Source organism: Diceros bicornis, chromosome 13 (genome assembly GCF_020826845.1).
Source record: "Diceros bicornis minor isolate mBicDic1 chromosome 13, mDicBic1.mat.cur, whole genome shotgun sequence".
Classification (NCBI taxonomy): domain Eukaryota; kingdom Metazoa; phylum Chordata; class Mammalia; order Perissodactyla; family Rhinocerotidae; genus Diceros; species Diceros bicornis.
Window position 1 is genome coordinate 5,456,724 of NC_080752.1, and position 27,274 is coordinate 5,483,997.

Here is a 27,274-nt window from a genome sequence, read left to right on the forward strand (position 1 = left end):
GCAGCGGCAGAGGTAGCAGAGAGCTAAATCCTATGACAGAATGGAACCTGGTTAAAGGTGCCATTTCAGTGTATTGGGGGACAAGGGAGATGGCAAGACATACAAGGGCCCTACAGTATAGATAATTGCAACTCTGTAGCTAAGTAAACTGGGTTCAGGGGACACAGTGAAGAAAGGACTGTGATCTAGTGGAGTGGAGATCTTCAGGTGACTAGACAGGGTGGAATTATAAAGAGAGAGGAAGGAGGATGAGCAGCTAGGATCCTGAGCTGACATTCTTGTGATGGGCCATTTTAATTGAATTCAGTTACACTTGGCATCTGCATTCTATGCCAGTCTCTATCCCTGGGTACTGGAACTGCAAAGATGGGTAAGATGTGGCCCATGCTTGTAACAGGAGATAGGCACAGTTTCAATTCAATGTGGTGAGTAATAGAATGGGAGCCCTTGTGAGGGCAGGAAATTTTTTTGTTGTTGTTTTTCTGCTGTGTCCCCAGCACCTGGAAGAGGTAAGTATCCAGTCCCTAGTAAGTGCTCAATAAATATTTGTTGCATGGTATGTGCAAGATGCTATAGGAGCGGAGTGGAGAGACTGGGAGTGAGAGGAAGAGGTAACATTACAGGTAAGTATTGACAGATCGGTTGGAATTAGCCAGGAGATAAGGGTGGGGAGGGCTTTCCAGGAAGAGGGAACTATGTTCTTGGGCCAGAGTCTATTAGAGATGGGGGACGAGGTGAAAGTTATTTTGCAAAGGAGATATGGGAATGAACCTCCTTGCCTTTCACATCACTTAAAGGCAGGCACTGGAGTTGTCTTATTATTCTGGGCAATGTGAGCTCTCAGGGTGGCAGGGGGACTAGCAGAACTACGGAGTGGAGAGCTCCCATCTTGGAACAGGAGATGAATTTTGACATGAACTGTTTCTCCTCTAGTGCTTCAGTGCCGTCACTGCAGTGGTACAGATGTGGTTACAAGGAAACTCTACATTCCGCCCCCCCCTTTTTTTGTGTGAGGAAGATCAGCCCTGAGCTAACATCCGTGCTAATCCTCCTCTTTTTGCTGGGGAAGACCGGCTCTGAGCTAACATCTATTGCCAATCCTCCTCCTTTTTTTTCCCCAAAGCCCCAGTAGATAGTTGTATGTCATGGTTGCACATCCTTCTAGTTGCTGTATGTGGGACGAGGCTTCAGCATGGCCGGAGAAGCGGTGCGTCGCTGCGCGCCCGGGATCCAAACCTGGGCCGCCAGTAGCGGAGCGTGTACACTTAACCGCTAAGCCACAGGGCCGGCCCTGGAAACTAGTTTCTTAAATGGCTCATCTTCACGCTCACTGAGCATGGAGAGGTTAGTGAAGTAATTGGATGAGTAGACAATGATACTTTTAAGTAACATTTTAAAAACAAATGTTACAGAATTTATATTTCTGCTTGAGAAGCCATCCCTTCAAAGCAGTTCCTTAGGGAAGGTTGCTCACTTATTCTCAGAGGTGCTGCTGCTATTGTTCTCTGTCTTTGTGACTCCACTTTGGGAAAAAGCTCTCAAGCCTATAGGGCACGTGTTTAAATGTCCTCAGTGTTAGCAGAACTGCCTTTTTTTTTTTGTGAGGAAGATCAGCCCTGAGCTAACATCCGTGCCAATCCTCCTCTTTTTGCTGAGGAAGACCGGCCCTGAGCTAACATCTATTGCCAGTCCTCCTCCTTTTTTTCCCCTTTTTCTCCCCAAAGCCCCAGGAGATAGATGTATGTCATTGTTGCACATTCTTCTAGTTGCTGTATGTGGGACGCTGCCCCCGCATGGCCGGACAAGCGGTGCATCGGTGTGCGCCCGGGATCGGAAGCCGGGCTGCCAGCAGCGGAGTGTGCGCACCCAACCGCTAAGCCACGGGGCTGGCCCAGAAGTGCCTTTTGGGGAAACTTTTTTTTTTTTTTAAAGATTTTATTTATTTATTTATTTTTCCCCCCAAAGCCCCAGTAGATAGTTGTGTCATAGCTGCACATCCTTGTAGTTGCTGTATGTGGGACGCGGCCTCAGCATGGCCAGAGAAGTGGTGCATCGGTGCGCGCCTGGGATCCGAACCCGGGTCGCCAGCAGTGGAGCGCGCTCACTTAACCGCTAAGCCACGGGGCTGGCCCTGAGGAAACATTTTCTTCACAGTCAAAAGTCATTTGGAGCTGGAGCAGATGAATAGCAGCTCTAGAATCTACCTATTTCTCTCCATACACACTGTTGCTGCAAGCATTTTTCACCTGAATTACTGGTGCAGCTGCCCAGATGACCTCTCTGCTGCCAGTACTTTCTTCTCCAATCCATTTTCTACACCGTCATTCATTTAATAAATGTTATTAAGATATTGTGTGTCAGATACTATGCTAGATGCTGCAGGAACTCACAGCCCGGCAGGGAAGATTTAATTAGTGCAATACAGTGTGTTAGGATAGGAGGGTCTCCTGGCCTAGTAACATCTGAGGCCGGACCGAAAGGATGAAGAGTCAAGCAGGAGAAGAAGGGAGGAAGGAGAGTGTTCTAAGTAGAGGGAGTACGAGGTGACACCCAAAGGAAGCAATGGCTAAAAGATCACCTGGAAGGTTGGACAAGGAATGGGAAAGAAGAATGGGAGGTAAGCATAGAGAAGTCACATAGTCCTATAAAGCACGTTAAAGAATTTGGACAATCCTAAGGGTAGTGGTAGTCACTGAAAGATTTTTAACAAAGACAGTGTCATGATCAGATTTTTTCAAAGGAACACTCTGGGTGTTATGGGGGGGAATATTAGAGTAAGAGGTAGAGAGACTGGCTAGGTGGCCACAGCAAACTACATTTGGCAGGCCAGATCTCACTCCCAGTTTTTCAATGGCTCAAGAACTAAGAATAAGAATGGTTTCTAAATGTTTATAGTTGAGAAAAATCTAAAGAAGAGTATTTTGTGACATGTAAAAATTATATGAAATTCAAATTTCAGTGTCCATAAATAAAAATTTTTGGAACACAGGTGCACTTGTTTACTGACTGTGTGTGGCTGCTTTCAGGCTCTAAAGTTGAGTGGTTGAGACAGAATCATCTGGCCTGCAAAGCTTAAAATGTTTACTCTGTAGCCAGTACAGAGGTGTGCTCTAAGCCATAGCTGATGATAGCCTACACTAGAGTAGTGGCAGTGGGAATGGAGAGGCTCTGGATTGGCAGTTAGAGATTTTTAGGACTGATTCAGAGGGACTTTAGGAGGTGGAATTGACAGACCTAGATGATACTGATAGGGTAAGGACTACTGCACTCGCCTCCGTTTTTCCCTACTTCTGTTTTTGCTCCTCTACAACCCATTCACCACTCTGTAGCCATTAAAAAAAAAAAAATGCCACTCCCTACTTACAACTCTACCCTTCTCACTATTGCCCTTAGGATAAGGGCATATTTCAAATAAAATGTTCCTAATCGGACCCTGCCTACCTCTATAATCCAGTGTCTTCATTCTCGTTTTATTGGATTACGTTGCCTGCATTGCCCACCTCTTGCTTCTAGCCTTTGCATAAACCCGCAAGTGCCTGGAGTCAGCACTCCACCTTCCACCCACCTCCACTCCCAAAATACTTGGTGCTTTTGCAGCGCTGGAGTGTTTAGAGTGTTTGGTTTTTAAATTTCGGCCTTCATCTCTAGACTGAATTTAAGAAGGCAGAAACTACTGGCGAACTAGTCCATTCCCAGCAGATAGTAGAGCTTAGTAAAGACGAATGAAGGTGGAGGACTTGAGCTACATCAGGTGGCAGCCTCAATTATAAATCGTTTGTGAGACGTGGACAGTAATCCCTATTTCACAGGGTTGTTGTAAGGATAAAATGCAAGAAAAATGCCTCAATTGCTCAGTAAATGTGAGCTGAAATTAAATCTGATTTGTGGGCAATACAAAAGGAGATGAATACTTAGCTAGAAGTCCTTATATGCCTGGTAAGATGGATCCGAAGGCAGGCCCCCATGGAGTACACCCCAGCCCTCCACCCTAAATACGCTGAGCAGCGGCGGCCTGAGAGCCTGCGTAGTCCCTCCGTGGTGACTGCTCCGCCGAAAACGGACGCTCTTTGAATGCATACGGTTAAGTCTGTTCCAGAAACCCTCGGCTGTGCCGCGAGTACACGGCCATTGTAGAAAAGGCGGCTCTATCCGCGGTAATGGTCTGAGGTCACAAGGACCATATTTGGAGCAGGGAGGGAGGCCTTCTCTCCACATGGGCCTGAGGGGTAGTCGGGCCCCCTTCCAAGCGCCCGGGTCAGGCCGGGTAGTCGCGGCTCAAGCGTCTCGCCGTGCCTTTCTTTCGGCTAGGGCACAACCCTGGACGGGGGGACCCTCCCTCCCAGGCTGCAGCCTCGTGAAAGTCACGTTCTCTCTACCCGTCCTCTCGGGCACTCTATGGTTCTCGTGGTGACTCTACTCTAATTCTAGTTCCGGTCTCTATGGCGGCGGCGGAGGCAGGAACGGTTGTAGGTCGGCCGAATTAGCCGCCTAAGGGCCAATGAGAGTGGAGGAGTGATAAAGTATCAGCCAGTAGGAGTCAGGAATTGGGGTCAGGTGGTGAGATTGACAGTACTGTTGGCCAGTGAACGATGATTAGGGCGGGTCGATCGCAGGGCTTATCCCGCCCGTCCCGCCATTCTCGCTAGTTCGATCGGTAGCGGGAGCGGAGAGCGGACCCCAGAGAGCCCTGAGCAGCCCCACCGCCGCCGCCGGCCTAGTTACCATCACACCCCGGGAGGAGCCGCAGCTGCCGCAGCCGGCCCCAGTCACCATCACCGCAACCATGAGCAGCGAGGCCGAGACCCAGCAGCCGCCTACCGCCCCCCCCGCCGCCCCCGCCCTCAGCGCTGCCGACACCAAGCCCGGCACCACGGGCAGCGGCGCAGGGAGCGGTGGCCCGGGCGGCCTCACATCGGCGGCGCCTGCCGGCGGGGACAAGAAGGTCATCGGTGAGGGCCGCGCGGGGACGGGGGTGGGGCCGGAGGGCCGCCTGGCGGCGGAACCGTTACCCGAGCGGGGCGAGCCGGCGCGCGGCCGGGGACCGAGTCGGCGGCGCGCGGCCGCCCCTCCCCCAGCCCCCCGCGCCCTCGCGGACGCCGGCCCTCCCGCCCGGTCCGCGTGCCCGGCGGCCGCGCGCCGCCCCCGCGCCCCCGCCCCTCCCCCGGGCGGCCGCGCGCCCGGCCGCGTGTGCGGCGGGGTCCTCCGCTGGGCGCCCGCCGGCCGCGTGCGCTCGGCCCGCTCGCCGTTGTTCGTCCCCACCCGCTGCTTCCGCGTGCGCCCGGAGGGCGCGGCGCCGCCTACGCAGGCCGGGTGGGCCGGGCCGCTTCCCCTTCCTCACTTGCCCGGCGTCGGCCCCGGGCTGCCGGCCGCGCGGCCTCGGCTCACCCACGTGCGCGGGGCCGGCGCGCCCCGAGCGGAGCAGGCTGTCGGGCGGCGGGGAGCGCGGGAGGGACCGGATGCCGAAGCGTGGCGGTTCAAAAAAAGGCTGCCTGGTAATCGTCGGGTTTTTTCTTTCCCCCCTCTCTCCAGCAACGAAGGTTTTGGGAACAGTAAAATGGTTCAATGTAAGGAACGGATATGGTTTCATCAACAGGTGAGCTGACGGCCGCTGAAGCCTCGGTCCTCCATCTGCATGCTGTGCCCCGTCTGGAGGCTTTGCGGGCTGGGGATGGTGAGCAGGCGTGAGGTTGCCACTTCTGGTGTAGTTAGTGTGATTTTTGTTTCCTTTGATGACTGAAGGGATTAGTGATCTGGAGATTGTCTTTGTTTTGCAGCTAAGTGCTCATCTGTAGCTTAAAAGGCTTCTTATGGTACAAAGCAATTTAAAAGGCGAGTGGAGTGAGTGAGCCTTCTAACAGGGCAAACGGAGGAAACGAAGATTTAATATAGTTCTGTTAGGCCTGGGCCCACCCCGTTTTTATCTTCGTCATCGTTTTATGCGTTATTAAAATTGGTGTTAGAAAATGTGACTCACTAATTAGTATATAGGTTGATTATAGCCTGTTCCCCTTTGGAGGTAACGTGATTTGACGGTACAAGTATGTGGAATCTCGTCACCGTGACCATCAAGTTACACTGCCTTTGTTTTAACGTTTGTGTATATGCTGTCTTGAATGCCTCAGATAAATTTCATGTTAGGACTACTTTGACAACAGAGTTGTTTTTATTTCCTCGTAGAGTATTACATCTGGAAGAAAATGGCCTTTTCTTCTCTCAATTTTTATTTTTTCTAATTCTTGTTTTAAAGTCCTGTTATGTGAATTTTAAAGCTTTGGCTGTAGATTATTAGAGTGGCCTTCCTCCGTGATAACGTCGTTCTTCCTATATGAATGCGAAGCTACAGCTACGTGTGTGGGATTAATCCTTAGAACTGGTTGTAGCAGTGATGGCGATGCGCAGCAGACTCCCAGTACTCCTCGGTGTCTCCCTTGTGAGCCGGGCACCGTTTTCAAGATGGCTGCCAGGGCTGGTAGCAGTTACACGGTGCAGAGCACCGTGTGTGCTGGTAGTAACACTGTGGGCCCTACAGGTGTGATACCGCCGTGTCAGCGTTTTCCTTCTTCTGTCCTTACTTTAGAAGGCATTAAACAACTAGATGTTTGAAAGAACAAGGCTAAGTAGTAATACCAAATGTTTGTGAAATGCATAACTGCTGCAGGAAACCAAATGGGCAAGATCAAGCTTAAAGACAGGCATAATTGGCTGATGAAAACTGTTCGTTATTCAACCATGAAGTATTAAAGGAAAAGCAATTGTAAGCATTTGATGGCCTGTTTTCTGCGTTTGCAGTTATGGGGAAACATTTTGTTTCTTCCAGAATCTTTAGGAATTTTCCATCTGTTCTTACAGTGTCTACTTTTGTGACAAGCCCAAAGCTACGTTTTTCATGATTTTTGATAATGAGTTGTTAGTTGGGAACAAAAGGAACACTTTGGTGCTTATATTTGGCCACTTTTTAGTTGATTGATGGTTAGTGTCAGTTAGTATTACCATCTTACTCTGATTCTCCTTCCTGGCCTAACCCTTAAACCAGTGGTTTTCAAATTTAAGTGTGCTTACCTCAAAAAGATGTTAAAAGTGCAAATTCCTGAATTCTGCCTTCCTAGCTTGGATTCACTGGGTTTGGGGTACATTTTTAACAAGAATTCCAGGTGATTATGACTTGTGAACCATACTTTGAAAACCATTGCATTTAATCCTTGACCCAATATGATAGGATGTTGCTGGTGTGCACGTTGGAAGGGTCTGTAACTTGCAGCTTTTTCAGTGGTTAGATTGTAGTTTATTTATGATTTAAAAAGTGTAGTATGTGCCTTCTGTTTTGCTGCATTTAGTTAAATGGACATAGGTTATAATATTTTTGAAGCGAATAGTTGATGATATTCCTGATAAGAATAGTTCCTTACGTATTCCGTTTTTATTCTGTGAGGTACCATTCCTTGAATATCTTTGTTCTGGCTTGCAATCAACTCAGTTGGTCATCTTCCAGGGCAAGTTAAACTTAAATTTAAATTGGCTTTTGATGATCCTTTGTTCGGACTGTCCTAACCTCAACTGGTCTGTCACGTTTACTTGTTCAGATGTGCTTTATATTTCTAAACTGGTCGTTTCCGTAATCTTGAGAGTTTTTGAATTAAGATACAGTAAAATCTGATGGCAATTAAGTCCAGGAGAAGTTTGCCTTGATTAAGGGAAAATGTATTGATTCCCTTGATTAAGGGAAAAGAACTACAGTTCTGGAAGCTAGCAGTTGGTTCAGTATGGAGACAGGGCTGGAGGCACCAAGCTCTCCTGAAAGGGGGGTGGCTGGGAAGGGGGGTGGGTATGTCTCTTATAAAGGAGAAGATGCAATGTTTGGGATGATTACTGTGACACTAATTTTAAGGTTGTGATTCTATGAGTTATATATTCTAGGTTTTTAAGAGTTTTTTAATTAAAGTAGATTTTTTAATGTAAATTTCTTGCCTTCACAGAAATGTATTTTCATTGTAAACATTTATTTCAGTCTAAATTATTACCTGTAATAATTGTTACAGCCCTGGTAGAATTGTTTTTTAAAGAATTTTCTTTTGGTAGTTTTATTGTGCAAAAGGTGCTAAATAAGAGCATAGGGCTTTTTAACACAGCGAAAATTTTGGCTTTATTTTCTTAGGCTATGTAATCTAGGAATTTTAAGAAATTCATTGTCATTCCTTTGTGTCCTGCGTCTGCAAAAGGTAATTGGATTATGTGACTAGAGGGGGTTTATTAGCGCCCCCCCCCCCCCAAATTACTATTGAATATGTCCCTGGAAGGATGCCACAGGGGTTAGTGGTTTGGGGGTTTGATTCTCTGCTTTTTAAACCTGGAAACCGGATTTTGTCTTTTGCTTCCAGCTGTTGAGGATTAATCCATGCTCACCAGATTCATGAAAGGTTGGCATGAATCAGTAACAACTTCACATTTCAATGGGGCATGTATCTTTTATAGTGACCAGAAGAGGAGTACTTTTCTGTTCTCCAGAGTACTTAAAATGCTAAATTAATCATTCTGAGGTTTTGGGGGGGGCAAGGAATTTGGAGCAAAGAGACTCAAATAGAGCAGAGATCACAAACTGGTGGCCTACTAGTTAAATCTACCCCCAGGTGTTTTGTTTGGACAATACAATGTCTTAAAAAGAATAGGAATTGGTCACTAACGTTTAAAATTCAGGAGATAACACCAAAAATATCCAGATTATCTTTTTTTTTTTTAAGGTCTGACATTTAGCTTTGGGGCCTGTAGTCCCATCTAAATAAACATCAGCTGGCCATGAGTATTATTACCACTTCTAAATGGGCCACACATTCTCTTTTTTACCACAGTTTGTCAGGCTTAGTGTTCTCCTGTTGTTGACTTCTCTTCCTGCTTGACCTCTGTATATGCATTTGAGTTTATTACCCATGGTTTAGGAAGATGTGTAATAAGCCAAGCCAGGGAAAGGCTTAGCTATCCCTCGTTACAAAAATACTTAGTCATGGCTGTCAAGTTCAGTCTCCCTTTCGGGGGAGGCCGCCCTTTTGGGGATTCCATGTGTATATAACTGATAAAGGTGATTTCCTTTCACACATGGTGGTAAAAGTAGCTAATGTTAATCAAGTACGTGTGCCAGGCATTGTTGTAAATGCTCTAAGTGAACGAATTCACGTAATCCTCAAGACCTTATGTGTGGGTGCTGGTCTGAGGCACCGAGAGGTTGGGTAAGCTTGCCCCAGGAAGCGTAGTGAGTGCCTTGCGGAGGTAAGGTTTGAACTCAGTTTTCTGACTCTGGAGTTTGTGTTCACTACCTAATATTATACTGTCTCTGAAAGTAGACCCTGGTCATCTTCAAATTGATTGTTGTCCACATTGTTACGGATAATTTCTTAGGGTGGATAGTCTTAGCTGTTGAAAGATTTCCAGCATGTCACTGAAGCTCTTATGTGCTGACTGCTAGTTCCCCAGATTTGAAAAGCTTTCTACTTCTCACTGCCTATTTCACGTAGTTAGGGGTTGCTCTGATAGTTCCAGTTCATCGTCTAGAGTGGCTTTACTAATTAAAGGACTTGCTTAATAGCTAATATTGGGAGGCAATTAAAGAATTAAAGGAGGAGGGAACCTTAGACCTATATCTCACTTCTGAATCTTTTTACTTCTGTTTTTATGTGGCTTGCGATTTGAGAATGGGTTTTGCCTTTTTAAAGGGTTGTTAAAAAAAAGAATATGCAAAGCCTAAAATACTATCTGGTTCTTTAAAGTTTGTAGACCTGTGGAAAGATGATCGCCGAGTCTCTTGGGCTGTTAAAGTCAGACTGATCTAAGTCATAGATGTCATGGGTCATCTACAACGTAATTGACTAAATGCTGTCACACTGGGGAAGGCTTAAAGACTCGGTGGTGTAGTACTAAGGAAGGAATGGGGGAGGAAGGAGGCATAAAAAGGTACTTTAGTAGTCCCCAAGTCATGATGTGTCACTGGCAGTCTTAAAAAAGCACTATGTATTGGTTGGCTTTTTCAGAACTGGGTCCAAGTCTTAAGACAATGACTTGGGCACTTTAGGATTGAATTTATATGCTGGTTATGTTAGCCACTGATCGTAAGTTGGCTGGAAGTCATCTATGTTCACCAAATCACTGATATGTAAAATCTTTTCATCTTAAAATCTCCTAGAATAGAGAACTAGTGTGTTCACCTTCTGTTTCCCTAGTACTGGGTCAGTGGTTGCTGAGTTTCCTATGCTCCAGTCTTGGCCTTTGGAACCGTCTACAGTCTAGTTCACCTAAGATAGAATGGTAGGAAAGAGTGTAAGAAATGAGAGTATGTCTGGTGGGTGTGAGGAGTGTTCAATAGAGGAAAAAAGGTAAGCGGAGTTTGTGATCTTAGAGCCGTCTTCCGGACTTGGTGTATGGATGCCTTGGGTTCTGGAGCCTATAGATAGTAAATCCTGGAATTTGTGTTTATAATTATAGGATCATACGTTTATGCAGTTGGGCAAGGTAGGCTGTTAGAATGGCTTGGTGTGGCAGTCTGCAACAAGGTAATAGCGTAAGAGCACTCAGTTGTGGATGGATGAGCCTACGTGTGGTAGGTCTCGCTTGAGGCAATGCTGTGGATTGGCTAAGAACTTATCCTAAAATTTAAGGATATCTTTTTAGTCTGGATATATTTAGTAATAGAGGAGGTTAGTGCTGGCTACATGTTTTTACCTTCTTTGTACTAGATTAGGAACTCTTGAAGAGATGTCCATTTTCTTTAAATCCCAGCAGGGTTTCTTCCTCTTTCTTTAACAGTATCCCCTTTTTTCTTCAGCCCCTTGCTATGTGACTCCTTTTTCCTTGAAGTCAGAACTGTGTCCTCATTGGGTGAATAAGAACAATGCCATATTTCTAGGTAGGTGAGAAAACCTGCCAAGTGTGGTTTTTTTTTTGAGGAAGATCAGCCCTGAGCTAACATCCGTGCAATCCTCCTCTTTGCCGAGGAAGACGGGCCCTGAGCTAACATCTGTTGCCAGTCCTCCTCCTTTTTTTCCCCAAAGCCCCAGTAGATAGTTGTATGTCATAGTTGCACATCCTTCTAGTTGCTGCATGTGGGACGCCACCTCAGCATGGCCAGACAAGCGGTGTGTCAGTGCGCGCCCAGGATCTGAACCTGGGCCGCCAGTAGTGAAGCGAGCACACTTAACTGCTAAGCCACGGGGCTGGCCCCCCCAAGTGTGTTTTTCCTTAAAAAATTGACAGTAGTATAATGTCCTTATTAACAAGAGGTAGAGTAGAGTACAGCAGGAAGAGTACACTTGGCTGCAGGAGACTGGGAGTACTGGTGTGTGATACATGGAATGACACGGGATATTGTAGACCCATGCTGTCCAACATAGTAGCCATCAGACACATGTCTGAGCACTTGAAATTTGGCCAGTGCACCTGAAAAACTGAATTTTTAATTCTAATTAGTATCTTAAAACTGATAATTTAGTGTTTGTTTTGAACCACTTTTTGAACAGCTTGAGTATGTGAATCTAATTTTCAGAAATGTAAAATACTTCAGTTTTAATATTATAGATGTTGAAATAATTTTACCTGTTTTTACTTATTATGGCTACTAGAAAATGAGCTTAGATATTTGGCTTGTATTTTATTTCTATTGGACAGCTGTTCTGGACATCACACTGCAAGTAAAATAACTGTTTGAAGTGGCAGCAGTATGGATAGGCTTACATTGGATTATAGTGTGGCCTTCACTGGGTTTAAAAAAAATAATTAGTGAACATTTAATAGGTAAGTGCTGTTAGCCCCACTTAACAAGTAAGGCAACTTGCCTAAGATCATGTAAGTACTAATGGGATAGCGAGGATTCCAATTCTGGCTCCAGTGGTTGTAGTAAGAAGTGCTAAACCACTGCTTTATATACCACCTGCCCCCCCCCTCTGATTAGTATGGCTTAACATAATATGATATGCAGAAAACCATATTTGGTAATTCAGCTGCTGCACTGGGTTGAATGGTGGTGGCCTTCTAGATTGAAATCCTTGGGGATAGGTCATGTCTTATTTTTATTTCTGGTGCTTAGCATAGTGGCTAGCTAGCTAGCACAAGTAAATAACAGTGATATGTCGCTTAAGACAGGGATACGTTCTGAGAAATGCATCATTAAGGTGATTTCGTCGTTGTGTGAACATAGAGTGTACTTACACAAACCTAGGTGGTATTGCCTACTACACGCCTAGGCTGTATGGTCCTAATCTTATGGGACCACTGTCGTATATGTGGTTGTGTATGCAGTCCATCTTTGACTGAAATGTTGTTATGCCACACATGACTGTATTCAGCTTTATTAAAGGAATGAATGAGGTCTTTGGATGTGTCATCCTTTCATTATAGGCCCAGCGGCTTGTGGCAGATTTTGGAAGAACTCATAAGATGGAATAATATGAAAGAATAGATTTTAGGAAAGTAAGAAGTGACCATTTTAATTTGAAAAGCTGGCCTAGTAGTAAGTGAATAGTAGGCACTCAGTAAATATTTTAAAAATTTAATTGATGGGCCGGCCCTGTGGCTTAGCCCTTAAGTGCGCACGCTCCGCTACTGGCGGCCCGGGTTCGGATCCCAGGTGCGCACCGACACACTGCTTCTCCGGCCGTGCTGAGGTGGCGTCCCACGTACAGCAACCAGAAGGATGTGCAACTATGACATACAACTATCTACTGGGGCTTTGGGGGAAAAAGAAAGAGGAGGAGGATTGGCAATAGATGTTAGCTCAGGGCTGATCTTCCTCTCTCACACACACACACACACACACACACACACACAAAATAATAAAAATTTAATTGAGCACCCACCATGTTCCTACAAAATGCTGGGTGCTAGATGAAAGAGTGACAGTTGTCTGTCCTTGATGACTTGCTTGCGTCCAGTGGGAAGGTGCTCATAAACTAGTCTGCCCTGTCTGTAACCTTCTACCCTCAGTAGAGTATGGTGGAGGCAGAATTGTGCCTCTTGGTTCTCAGGATGTACCACAGAAGGTGAGGTGCAGTGCTAGGACTGCCTCTATTCCCTCCCATTGCATTCATAGTAGCTAAAGGTTCCAACTTGCTGCTTTGTGTGTGTGTGTGTGTGTGTGTGTGTGTGTGTGTGTGTGTGTGTGTGTGAGAGAGAGAGAGAGAGAGAGAGAGAGCGGAAGATTAGCCCTGAGCTAACATCTGACGCCAATCCTCCCCTTTTTGCTGAGGAAGACTGGCTCTGGGCTAACATCCGTGCTCACCTTCCTCTGCTTTATATGGGACGCCGCCACAGCATGGCGTGGCAAGCAGTGCGTCAGTGCGTGCCCGGGGTCCGAACCTGCAAACCCCCCGGCCGCCGAAGCGGAGTGCGCGCGCTTAACCGCTACACCACTGGGCCGGCCCCACAACTTGCTTCTTGATGAACTGTTTTGGTCAGCCTATTTTAATTGCTACTTTTCCCTGTTTGGTAAGATCTCTAGTGACCATGGCGTGCATTGTTTCCAGTATTAACTATAGATCAGGGGTCAACAAACTACCGCTCACGGCTGGTTTTGTATGGCTTGTGAGCTGAGAATGGTTTTTACATTTTTAAAGGGTTGTGTGGAGGGATATGTAGCAGAGCCCTGTGGTCTGATTATGGAATAACTGTGTGTACTGCAGGCAAGGATAGGGATGCTTGTTCTTTGTGGTTGTCTTCACATATTGGAGAGACCATATGCTGTGATCTACCTCTAAAGCTAAAATGTAAAGATTTCCAAACTGGTCCCTTTTTGAGCCTGTAGAGTCAAACTCTAACACTGTGAGCAAATGACCACACACTTCATTTTCCTAGTTTGTAGAATGGGGGCTTAATAATAACACCTGCCTCAGGATTGTGAGGATTGAGTGATATAGATAAAGCCCCCAGCACAGTAGCTGGGACTTAAACCCTCAATAACATAAGCGGCTGTGTTTAGTTTTTCCCATTTTGCAGATGAAGAAAAAGATTCAGTGAGGAGGAGGCAGCTTCTCAGGGTTACACAGCTGTTAGCAGTAGAATGAGGACTAAAAATTGGGTTTTATGTTAGCAGTGCCTTGAGTTTCTGGGTAGTCATTTAATAAGTTGCAACTAGATCAGTGTAATGCATCCAAAGCATAGTATTTTATCTTGGCTAACACTGCATTTTTTGAGTTGTCAAATTTCTTCCTAAAATTGATTTACATTTTGGCTGTGATATTCCCTAGTAGGCTGGTTTAGTGTTAACAGAATAAATGAGTACTGTGTTGTCTGGTGTGACGTCATTAGTGAGCTGTGTTGGTTTCCACGTGTCTGTGTCCTACAAAACATCTCCCTAAGCTGTTTTCCAGGGGGTGGCATTATCTTGTGTATTGCCTACTTTGTACTATTTTTAAGATTGTCCTGACTAGATAAGTAGTTTGGTACATTTTCTAATATTCCTTTTATAACCCTGAAGTACAATGCTTGCCACATGAATGATGTGGGTATTGGTGGTGTCCGTGTTTGTACTTCATTATGGTCTTTTCTTTCTTTCTTTTTATAAATTAGTACTTTATTTTTAAGAGCAGTTTTAGGTTCATGGCAAAATTGAGCAGAAGATAAGAGTTCCCATATACCACATGCCCCCACCCACATGGTGTCCCCTATGATCCTACACCAAAGTGATGGGTTTGTTGCAATCTAAATTGACATGTCATTATCACCCAAAGTCTGTAGTTTACATTAGGGCTCACTCCTGGTGTTGTACATTCTATAGGGTTTTTTAGTGGTCACTTTTATGATCTCATGAAGAGTTGGGAATTGAAAATGGTGGTGAGGAAATGCTTGAGGATGAAATGAAGAAGGAAGCTAGTAATTAATGGAGGAAATAAAAAGATAAGGAGTGACAAAATAATATGTTGCTAGTCGCTTTTACCCTCCTGATGGCTGTTAGGTCACACTTTTGCTATCTTAGACTTTTTTTTATCCTTCTATAGGTAGTAAGGTTACAACTGTTGACAACAGCTTAGTCTTTAAAGCAGAAATCCTGATGGCTTACTAGTTTTGTTTTTGTTGTTCTGTTTAATTTTGTGATTTCCTAAATCCTGGTTGGCAGCCAGAAAGTCTGTATAACAGTAGGAAAAATAGGGGGGAAATGCACAAAGGACCAAGTGTATTCTTAATCTTTGGCAGCATGAAATATATTCCATTTTCTAACTTGTTCAACTTGGTTCTGTCTTGCAGGAATGACACCAAGGAAGATGTATTTGTACACCAGGTGAGTGTTTGTGTGGATGTTTACACTTCTGGCTCAAGGCTTGTGAGAAGAAAAGGGTGGTTGTGTTCTCAACTATTATTCCTGGCAGAAATGTTTTTAAGTCCACCTCCCAAGCAGTTTATTTAGTTCCTACAGAAAGAGTGGTAGCATGCTTAAATGTATACATTGAAACATTGTATTGGCAGTTTACTTAATTAAAATAGGTGTTTCAAATTGGTATTTTATTAATAGTTTTAGCTTTTTAAAATGTTGAATCTGCTTAACTCATTGGACTAAATTTTCAAACCTAATTTCAGATGAACAGAAAACTTCCATTAACCTAAACTTGAACTATTGCTATAAATACACAGAAACTTTGACAAGATGTTTTCAAATGCTGTTAGGTTTACCTCTATAGTAAGGACAAATCACAGTAACCGTGGAGGAAATAGGACAAAGCCACAAAACATCAATATGAAATGAATGCTAGAAAACCAGCAAAGTAGCATAGGTTCTTCTCTTTATTTTAAAGCACTTTTTTTTTGTAAGGAAGATCAGCCCTGAGCTAACATCCGTGCTAATCCTCCTCTTTTTTTGCTGGAAGACCGGCTCTGAGCCAACATCTATTGCCAATCCTCCTTTTTTTTCCCCCCAAAGCCCCAGTAGATAGTTGTATGTCATAGATGCACATCCTTCTAGTTGCTGTATGTGAGACACGGCCTCAGCATGGCCAGAGAAGCGGTGCATCAGTGCACGCCCGAGATCCGAACCCGGGCTGCCAGTAGCAGAGCGCGCGCACTTAACTGCTAAGCCACGGGGCCAGCCCTCTAAAGCACTTTGAATGGGTAAGATGTTTTTACCTTTGGAGAATTTCGGCTGGCTTGGAAAATTAGAAATCCTCGCCAGTATATGGTTAAGTGAAAAGGCAGTGTATCAAAGTTGGCAGTTACTCCTTAAATAATTTTTAGATTGGCTTTAGTGTTTTGAGAGGAAGAAACTAACATAGGATAGTTACTACTTGCTGAACTTTCTCCTCAAGTACCATTTAAGGAAAATATTTTGAAAAATGCTTGAGTGTTAAGGAATTTATTGTTAAAGTAAGCCATTGCCAAATGAACGCTAATATCTCAAACTTATTATCTTAGGCCCCATTGGACTTAATTACCTTCACAGATATGCAGTGGGTAGGAAAAACACGTCTGTATGTGTGTACTTCTGCTCTGCGGTTTTTTTAATAAGACTGTTGAAATATTGTCAACTTGTAGGGAAAATTACAACTTTTTGACCACTTTTTTAATACTGTAATCCAGACATCAGAAGACATAAAGGCAATGTCCACACTGTGCCTTTATTCAGGCAGGTGTGAGCTTGGATGGCAGCATACTTCTTAGGAAGGGCTGTCTTGGGTTGGTGCTTTGCAGCTCTCTCAAGTGTCCTATACAGTGCTCAGTGGCAGTCGAGGGGGAAGCCAGGTCAATTTCTAGTATATCCAAAACCCTAGCAGATAACCACAGGGACAGATATAAGTATGGGAACATTTAAATCCTAAACATAATTATAGGGCTGCTCAGACAAGGTTATTTTAAGACAAATGTTTGTTTTATAAAATTGAATACCAGTTTTTGCCTGTTCCTTACTTCCCTTCTGATTTTCAAAGGTATATGCAGACTTAGGAACAAGAGACAGCAAGGCTTGTCAGTCTTGCTGCCTGTCAGCAACACTAAAGGATTTGGGGGGTTTGGGGGAGGGCATTGAAGATGCTGACTGAAATAAGAGTTTGGGGATTTTGATTATCCATCCTTCTGCTATCCCCTATGACTGCAGGTAATTGAGAGTTGGCCGTATATGAAAGGTATGAAAACTTTGTGACGGTTTAGATGACAGATGAGATCAATTATTTGGCTAAACGCATGTCACACACTTGTACTGACCCACAAGGTGTCACCAATATGCTTTCCTCTTTATTTTGGGAGTGGTTTCAACATATAGTTGTTTCTTGGGACTTTGGATGCTCAGGTCTTAGTGGTGTAACAAGGAGACTGGAGTTCTGGGCAACTTAGCTTAATTGGCTTCAGATTTGTTGGTTGTCCTGCCCCCTCTGGAATGGAAATGCATGAGTGATCCTGTAATGAATACTGCTGAGATGTAGTAGAATGAACATGGGATTTGAAGTCCCAAGACCTGGATTTAGAAAAGTCCATACTCGGCCGCTTACTAGCTGTGTGACCTTGGGCAAGTCACCTAACTTTTAAAAGCCTGTTTTATTATCAGTAAAAAAGGAGTAATAATACCTCACATCATCTGTCATAATGAGATGGAATAGTAATGTATGGAAGAACTTAGCAGAAGTATTACACACAGATGTGAGGTGTTATTCTTCCGCTTTTACTCTGTTGTAGCAGTCTAGAGAACAAGTAACAATGAGATTTATTGTATTTTGGGGAGGTAATAAGCAGCCGCCCTGTGCAGTCAGAAAATATAAAACGTGACATAGTTAATACATGTGAATTGCACTTCCATTGAAGTATTATCACAGACAGGTTGGAAGGGATTTTGGTTGACATTTGTAATTGAGTTTGATATGGTACCACAGGGACAAAGTTGGTTTGGTCAGCTTTGAAGCATGCAAACCTAAACTCGCCTGTCATCTAAACTGGCCCTGTGTGGGGCTAGCTTCTACTATTAAGTGCAGTCTTTGGGGGATAAATGGATATCCTCGTTTTGTTCAAAGCTACACATAATGCTTTTGCAAAAAGCAGTTTTTAAAAATATATATTGTTGTGTCTGTGTTGAGCATTAAATTACTTGTTTTAGTTTGGAAAATAGTGGTAAAATGCTGGGGCCTTGTAAGATTGGAGTATTTTGGTTGAGGTTGGGGGTAGCATTGGTCCCTGTTTTCCTAAATTTATTGACAATTTGGTCTTATTTAAAGCTAATTTTAAGTGTATATCCAAGCTAAAATAATATTGACTCTGGTACATTTTAAATGAAAAAGCACATTATTCTCCCCTGTTAATCTATTTTTGGAATGTGATATTACTAGACTGCCATAAAGAAGAATAACCCCAGGAAGTACCTTCGCAGTGTAGGAGATGGAGAGACTGTGGAGTTTGATGTTGTTGAAGGAGAAAAGGTGAGGATGCTTTTTGTGTAAAGGTTTGACTTCAGTATGGAAATATTGTGGAGATCTCATCCATGAGGATGGTGGCTCTAATGTGGATGGATGGGTCAGGTGACTACATGAATACAGGTGCATCAAACCTAATGCGCAGGCTGCAGTTAGAGGGCGATCTCTTCAGAACAGTGAGGAACTGATAGTTAATCATTTCTATGCACCCCTGGCCACATAGACTCTTTGATTTGTGTAAATTTTAAGTGTACTTAATTCGCTTGTCACTGGCAGTATGTGATGGCTTTTGTAGGGTGCGGAGGCAGCAAATGTTACAGGCCCTGGTGGAGTTCCAGTGCAAGGCAGTAAATATGCAGCAGACCGTAACCATTATAGACGCTATCCACGTCGCAGGGGTCCTCCACGCAATTACCAGCAGAATTACCAGAACAGTGAGAGTGGGGAAAAGAATGAGGGATCAGAGAGTGCTCCCGAAGGCCAGGCCCAACAGCGCCGGCCCTACCGCAGGCGACGGTTCCCACCTTACTACATGCGGAGACCCTACGGGCGTCGACCACAGTATTCCAACCCTCCTGTGCAAGGAGAAGTGATGGAGGTAAGTTTCACCAAAAAGTATAAGGATCAACAACAGCATGTGATAACTTTTGATAGGACTGCATTTTTAAACATTTTCTAGGTATCTTCCTCTGTGTGGAGCTATTAATCATAACTAGAAGCACTTTTTGGTTTTTAATAAAACCCAGAAAATTAATAATTTATAGTATAATCACAGTTATTAGATGGATCTGTTTATTTACTTTTAACTCCTGTATTTTGACTTTGGATTTGTCTGGTTGGGTTTTTACTCTAATGTTCTGATCCAGTTGGCTGGATGTCCATTGTCTTTTCAGGGTGCTGACAACCAGGGTGCAGGAGAACAAGGTAGACCAGTGAGGCAGAATATGTATCGAGGTTATAGACCACGATTCCGCAGGTATGGTTTTTATTAAAAGATTTCTCAAGCATATGTTAGGACTCAGCAGCATCACGCTTCTCCTGCAGTCTTTTTGAGTCATTTATCTGTTAACACACATTTTCTTTAGTCAGGTGCCTAAGGTGAACCTGAAGTCAGTTATCTTTTAGACTTTGTTCTTTGCAACATCTTTGCAACATCTTTGCTGGCACTGGTTAAAAACAGCTTGTGTAGATGAGGTCTACTTTATACAGTTGTTTTTTTTTTCCCTCTCCCCTCCCTCTGATGAGGGTATGGAATTTCAAATTTTCTGTCCTTGAAACAGGTAAGAGAATTGGTTAAACCGTATTATATTTAAGACCTGCTTCATTGCGAGGGGAAAGATAAAAGTAATCTTTTAAGCATTAGGAGTATCTGAACTGCACTATATCATAAATGAAGAATCAACGTTTTTATCTCTGAGATGGCATAATTTTTCGTTAAACATTTCTCAATGTAAGTATGTCCTTTTTCTTTGACACCCTAAAGTTGCTTAATGAAATCACTCGGTTAGGAATTTACATTTTGGAAAAAAGAAACTCAGTTCCAGACTAGCCTTAAACAACCAGCCTACGTGCTTGAGTATTAGAGAATCCTTTTTAACAGAAGGTGTTTAATTTAAAATTAGAGTATAGAGTAGTTGGGGAAGAGCTCCATGAGGCAGACATGTTTAGTACATAAATGTAGTACACCTTGAGGCAGTGTTCCCAGTCCCACACTGATAGGATAGAATAGTGTGACAATTACTTCCTTTAAGGGTCTTATATCAGAGCATTGAGGCTCCAGGTGTGATCCCTAACATTAACAGGTAGTATATTCAGGAATCCATTACAGGAATAACTCTTCTTAGCTGATAATCGCTTACATAGCAGCCTTCACTGTAGATACCCAAATAAGGTTTAAGAAACGAGTTCCTTACTATAAAAGTAACTCAAATACAACACAGAAGTCTTCAAAATTCATTGATGAAGAGAGGAGGTTTCTAACTACAAGTGCTGTATACTTTACCAAAAATGAGCACTCACTGAAGCTTTAGGAATTAGGGAACCCAATCGAGATTATATTACTTACATCAGTATATGTGTGTGGAGTTTTGCAGTAGCTGGTGTCTAGAATGTATTTTTTCTTATTTTCGTTGATGTGTACGTTCTGTCTTAAGTTTTTAATTCATGAAAAGGAGCTGGAGTCCTAGCTGGTGTTCAGTAAAATTGGAGCCTTCTAATTCTCATGCCACCAGGAGATTGTGTTAGCTGTTTGCTGGATGTTGAGATAGATGCAGTCTTCGCTGTTCAGTAAGGAAGATTATTTTTGATGCTGACAGATTGTTGGGCTTTGTTGATCTTGAGCTGAACTGTGGTTCAAACTGTTTTAAACATAGACATAGATACCTTGTTGAAGTATTGCAAACAATACCATTTTTTAAACAGTGCCAAATGTTTTTAAAGTTTAGCTTTCATGGCAGTTTATCCATTACATCCATGGATGCCAACAGCAGAATCCTTAGTTTACCTTTTTGTTACACTGTAGAGCTGCTTAAATTTTCTGCCTAGTAGTTTCCTTGGTGTTCTTAAAAATAGCACATGAGTTTTTGTTGTTGAGTGTTTCAGGTTTACTGTTTGCCTTTTGGTTTAAGTTAGACTTAATAGTTTTCATTTGAATGGATAGAATTGACAGTGCCAGGTAATTCCTACGGTGACATATAATTGCCTTAAAATTTACAATGATTCTATCAATGAATGCAGGGGTTTCCAAACTTTAGCCAGGAATTTTTTTGTTCAGATGAGTAGTAGATGACACATACTGCCTCTGATGTGTGGGGTGAAATCCTGATTGGTATAGGTCCAAGAGCAAATTGAGAGATCTGAGACAGGCAGAGCAGGAGTTTTGCTGAAAAGGAGACGAATGAGATGCCATAACGGAAAAGTGGCGTCAAGAAAGGGTTCTTGTTTATGGGAAATGAGGGTATATTTGTAGGCTGAAAAATGCAGTATAAGAGGACGGTTGGCAGGAAAGTGACTGCTGGAACTGTCTTCAGTTGGGGTGGGGTTCTGTCCACAAGTAGGGGTTGGCCTTTTGCTAGGAACCATGGGCATTTCATATGTAAGAAGCCAGAGTGTATGTGCCACTGGTGTGTTAGTGCAGTCAAAAGGAGAGGTAAGAGAGGGAGTTTGGGACAAAGACATGAAATTATTTCTGGAAGAAAGATAGGGAAAATCAAATAATAGAGTAGTAATCACAAATTTAAAGTGCGTCCACTCAGCATGGTTGTGTTTTTCCAGCCATTTTGAGTAGCAGGCTCCGACTGGGGAGAGAGTTGGATTTGACCAGCAGTTGTTGGTCCAGATGAAGATACCAGGTTTGGGGTTGGTTATAATGATTAAAGGCGGACTTTATACTTGGGTAAGGAGTGGAGGAAAGGGTTAAGGAAGAATGAGGGACCAGCTAGGTGATAGGATCGCTGGATTATAGGTCCTAGTGGAAATAAAGAAAAATAGGAAGGGCCGAGTGGAGAGTGGAATGCTTGAAATTGAGAAAACTCAGGTAGGAAACAAGAACTGGATGGGAGGTCAAGAATCTAAAAGCCCAGGTTATTTGGGGCTGTCACGATAACTACAACAGGGCAAGGATGGTGAACGGAACATAGCCTCACGTGAGATTTGCAAGCTTGGGGTTTACAAAGAAATGAGGAGAATTGACTAAGAAGCCACAGTGATGGGGATGGGGCAGCTACCACTTGAAGTCTGCAGGAGAAAGCCAGAGCAATTTTGCCAAAGCTTGGCTGTGAGTTCCCAAAAATGTGGGGAAGGGATTTCAGGAGGAGGGGAGGGGTTGAGATGAGTAGTTGGATTGGAAAATTTGAAGGTGAAAAATAGGATGTACAGATCTAAATGGGAGTTAGAGCCTGTGATGACTGGTAGGTATAAAAGGCATGATATTAATCTTGGTGTTCCTGGGGCTTTCCGGGGTGTTGTGATTATGTATAGAGGATGTTTTCTGACATAATCACCAGAAAAAGAAATCCTAGTGTCTTTTTCTTGGTGGTTAAAAGTCATGATACTTTCTTTGGTCCTGATATCTTTAATTTCAGGCCATTGAAGATAATATATTGCTGGAATGTAACGCTTAAACTTTTTTAAGTGTGCTACTCAGTGGTTTTTAGTATATTCACAAAGTTATGCAACCATTACCACTAATTCTAGACATTTTCCTCACCCCCCCCAACCCCTTATCCATTAGCAGTCACTTTCTGTTCCACTCTACCCCAGCCCCGTGCTTACACTAATCTACTTTCTGTCTCTGGATGTGCCGTTTTTGGACATACCATATAAATGGAATCATAAAATACGCAGCTTCTTTATGTGTCTGGCTTCTTTCACTTAGCCTATTTTTAAGGTTCATCCATGTTGTAGCATATATTGGTACTTGATTTCTTATTATGGCCAAATCATGTTCTGTTGTATGATTATCACATTTTGTTCATTTATCAGTTGATGGACATTTGGATTGTTTCCACTTTCTTTTGTGAAGAAGATCAGCCCTGAGCTAACATCCATGCGAATCCTCCTCCTTTTTTTCCCCATTTTCTCCCCAAAGCCCCAGTAGATAGTTGTATGTCATAGTTGCACATCCTTCTAGTTGCTGTATGTGGGACACCACCTCAGCATGGCCGGACAAGTGGTGCGTCGGTGCGTGCCTGGGATCTGAACCTGGGCCGCCAGTAGCAGAGCGTGCACACTTAACCGCTAAGCCATGGGGCCGGCCCCGTCCACTTTTTTGTTGTTATAAATATTATAGTGATTCACAAAACAGATATTCTCTTGGGTGTAGATCTAGGAGTGGAATTGCTGGGTTACAGAGTAACTCTAACGTTTTGAGGAGTTGCCAAACTGTTTTCCAAAGCTGCTCTGCCATTCTATATTCCTGCAAGCAATGTATGAGGAATTCCAGTTTCGCCACATCCTCGCCAACACTGGTTATTTCCCAGCCTTTTGGTTATGGCCATCCTAGTAGATAATGAAGTTATATCTGATGGTTTTTGATGTGCATTTCCCTAATGACTTAATGGTTGCCCTGTACTTCCATTCATATGAAGAGGGCATCTTTTCTTTGGTTTTGATTTTCTGCCTTTTTAGCAAGTGTTCCTCTGTAAAGGTTAGCACTTGTTCCCAAGTGTGGTTACCATAAAGCCCATTTTAAAATGTTTAAACATGACATCAAAGTGTTGATGGCTTTTATAGTCATTTCATGATTAGCTTCATAATAGATTATACTATGAGTAAAAGTTTGCTAGTTCATTAAAACCAGTTTTGTTTTGTTTTTTTTTAAATTTTGTTTATTTATCTTTTCCCCCCCAAAGCCCCAGTAGATAGTTGTATGTCATAGCTGCACATCCTAGTTGATGTATGGGATGCGGCATCAGCATGGCCGGAGAGGCGGTACGTCGGTGCGCGCCCAGGATCCAAACCCGGGCCACCAGCAGCGGAGCGCGCGCACTTAACCGCTGAGCCACGGGGCCGGCCCTAAAACCAGTTTTAAATGCTCATCTTCCAGTTCACACTTCCAAATCCTTGTACAAAATCACAGTTTGTGAAATATGAACCAAGCCTCATCTGTCATTTCTGCTAATTTGCTTGCTGACCACTTGATTAAAACGAAAGGTCAGATATGGTGTTTACTTAAGTAAACCAAGTGTGAACACTGGTGGGTGGGTTAAAGAAAGAAGATTTTATCGTTGCAAGTTTGCGCAATGTTCATTCCAGGGGCCCTCCTCGCCAAAGACAGCCTAGAGAGGATGGCAATGAAGAAGATAAGGAAAATCAAGGAGATGAGACCCAAGGTCAGCAGCCCCCTCAACGTCGGTACCGCCGCAACTTCAACTACCGACGCAGACGCCCGGAAAACCCTAAACCACAAGATGGCAAAGAGACTAAAGCAGCCGATCCACCAGCTGAGAATTCGTCCGCTCCCGAGGCTGAGCAGGGCGGGGCTGAGTAAATGCCGGCTTACCATCTCTACCATCATCCGGGTAAGTAAACCTAGGTGGCCTTCAGGCCTCTGGGCGGTTATGAGAGGTATCCATTAATGCGAGAGAAAAAGGCCAGTTCATCAGGTAAGGTAAGCCATTTTTACTTTCAGTGACTGCCACCCAAATTAATTTTACAATCGTCTAAATATTACATCTTGGTAATGGCAAGTATCAGAGCCGTGCTTTGCCTCTCAGTCACCTCAATTCTGACACCTGGAGGCCTAGCTTCACATCATATCTTGAGTGTTAGAGCCTTTTGTCAACTTTTCTGAATGAATTTTGTGATTTCACCAGTAAGCTGAGGAAAGGCTTGGTAACCTTACCCTAATATGTATGTTAATTACATTTTGTTATTCTTCATTTTCAAAGAGAAGTAGGGTAGCTACTAGAATTAATAACCTGGATTGATGATGACCCACATAGTCTCTTTGGGGAAAGTGGCAGCTTTGACATCCATATCATCAGTTCCAAAATTAAGGGATTCCTTTGCTGTCAGCCTTTTACTTGATACTGAGAGACATGTAATTGTCTCTTAGGCTCTTGAATTATCATTTTCAGCCAGTAATACTTTAAGTTTTTTCCCTCTAGTATTTTGTGGGTGGCAGAAGGTCATCCAGAACGTACAAGTAAACCATGCTTGTTACATAGCAGTGTCCACTCATTTTGTAAATCACTGTCAGGATAAACCAGTGTGAGATTCGTTAGTGCCTGCCCTACTTAGCTAATGTGATTTGGAGCAATTTAGTATACTAAAAGAACATTGCAGTGAGTTATGCAAGATAATCTTTATTTTTTCTTTACAGTTTAGTCATCCAACAAGAAGAAATGAATATGAAATTCCAGCAATAAGAAATGAACAAAAGATTGGAGCTGAAGACCTTAAGTGCTTGCTTTTTGCCTGTTGACCAGATAACTAGAACTATCTGCATTATCTATGCAGCATGGGGTTTTTATTATTTTTACCTAAAGATGTCTCTTTTTGGTAATGACAAACGTGTTTTTTAAAAAAAAAAGCCTGGTTTTTCTCAATACACCTGTAAAGGTTTTTAAATTGTTTCATATCTGGTCAAGTTGAGATTTTTAAGAACCTCATTTTTAATTTGTAATAAAAGTTTACAACTTGATTTTTTCAAAAAAGTCAACAAACTGCAAGCACCTGTTAATAAAGGTCTTAAATAATTGTCTTTGTGTATATTTTTGTCTTCAGTTTGTAAGTCCTTAGCTGGTGATAGGACCCTTAGCTTAAACCTATCTGTAAATAGATGGAACTCACTGGTAATGACTCAGAGAAGTTTTCTTAAAATGTGTAATTCTTGACTGAGTCACATAACTGGGCTCGTGCTAAAAATTAATAAATATTGGGGCCAGCCTGATGGCATAGTGGTTAAGTTTGCGCACTATGCTTCAGGGGCCCGGGGTTTGCAGGTGCAGACCTACACACCACTTATCAAGTCATGCAGTGGCAGGCATCCCATATATAAAGTAGAGGAAGATGGACACAAATGTTAGCTCAGGGCCAATCTTCCTCATCAAAAAAAAAAAAAAAGCAAATATTTACTGTGATAATCTAACCATTTTCCTTTCTGTACATTCCTTTTTGGTGGGAGGCAGTGGTAAAGGGCAGAGGACATGCTCCAGGCAGAGACCAACTGGATTCTAATCCCTGGAAGCCACTTATTTTCTGTCCCTGTGGGAGAGTTATTTCAGCCTGCCAAAAGAAGGTACCCACTTCAGAGTTATCAGATGCCTGCCACAGAGCCTGGTGTCATGGTCAGTAGAAAACAACAAGCAATGTGACGCCTGTGGAAAGGCTGCTGAGATCATGGAGATTGGTGAGATTAGTTTTGTGGTCTCAACTCCCTTCTAACCTAAGCCTGTTTTGGCTATTCTTTTAAAATGTCTTATTAGATGCTCTTTGATTTCTTTATGGAATAATCTGGCTGTTGTCCAGAGACTTAGTCTGGATCATTTTGGCCAGCTTTCGTGGCCCAGGGGAAAAGACGGTAGAGTATGCTACAGTTGCACATCCAGGATTCCTGCAGTGCTGTGTAAGTCCAGATGGTGCCGCTTTCCAGAATGTGCTCAGAATTCACAGAACCAAGATTGCATTGCACTGGTAATTTCAATTCTAGGGGACTGGTGAATAAAGTGGGAAAAAATACACAAGTAGGCTAATATCAGTCAACAGTCTTTGCAACTACTCTTCCTAATTTGGGACCAACTCTCTGCCTTTCATGAAAACACTCAACATTGATAAGAGTACAATGGAGCAGGCACTTGCACACTGCTGGTGGTGTGTAAAATGTAGTGATTTTGATAATTACATACATTAGGGTATATATCATGGAAATGACAATGCCAACAATATTGGTTAAATATCCAGTAGTGTTAAGATGTGATTTTGAAAACCATGGCAAGGAGGAAAGGTTTTGTTACACAGTCTTGCTAATGTTGCATACAAAACTACTTATGCATTTTTTCGTATGTATTTGTGCTCTGTTGCTCAGCACTTTATGAATTCCTTCACCATGTGTAAGGATTAGATAGCCTACAATCTTTGTAAGACAATCCAGAGAATGCATTCTTTCTTGCAGCCAGGTTGCAGGTTGAGAACCTGGTCGGCCAGTCAGATGCATCAGCATGCAACTATGGGGAAGTCAACACTTTGCTAGAGGGGAGGATGGAAGCAGTGCTTTCTAGCCACAACGGCTATGGGCTATGGGCTATGGTTTCCTCATCAGGCAACTCTGCCTCTCAGTTTGACACTTAGCCTTGACCCTGGTTTTCCAGCCTTAACAATTACGAATACCTAATATTCTTTTAGAAGAAGACCTATGTGGCTGGAGCAGAGAGCATGGGAGAGTGGGAAGGAATTAGGTGCCATGTCGCATCAGGCAT

General features: G+C 43.3%; 1 protein-coding gene across 1 annotated transcript; it reads left to right on the forward strand.

Annotated features, from left to right (window-relative positions):
- Positions 1-4,654: 4,654 nt before the first annotated feature.
- On the forward strand, positions 4,655-25,560 carry YBX1 (Y-box binding protein 1). Its single transcript, XM_058552138.1, has 8 exons — positions 4,655-4,949; positions 5,530-5,593; positions 15,217-15,250; positions 18,273-18,362; positions 18,652-18,954; positions 19,250-19,332; positions 24,111-24,376; positions 25,180-25,560. Exons 1-7 carry the CDS (start codon positions 4,784-4,786, stop codon positions 24,343-24,345), a joined length of 975 nt encoding a protein of 324 aa, XP_058408121.1. The 5' UTR covers positions 4,655-4,783; the 3' UTR covers positions 24,346-24,376; positions 25,180-25,560.
- The last annotated feature ends 1,714 nt before the right edge of the window (positions 25,561-27,274 follow it).

Excerpts from the sequence above, each read along its gene's own strand:
- YBX1 (XM_058552138.1), top strand. The coding sequence starts at position 4,784 with ATGAGCAGCGAGGCCGAGACCCAGCAGCCGCCTACCGCCCCCCCCGCC. Across the intron at positions 18,363-18,651 it reads ATGTTGTTGAAGGAGAAAAG|GGTGCGGAGGCAGCAAATGT; the intron begins GTGAGGATGCTT and ends TGGCTTTTGTAG. Across the intron at positions 18,955-19,249 it reads TGCAAGGAGAAGTGATGGAG|GGTGCTGACAACCAGGGTGC; the intron begins GTAAGTTTCACC and ends TTGTCTTTTCAG.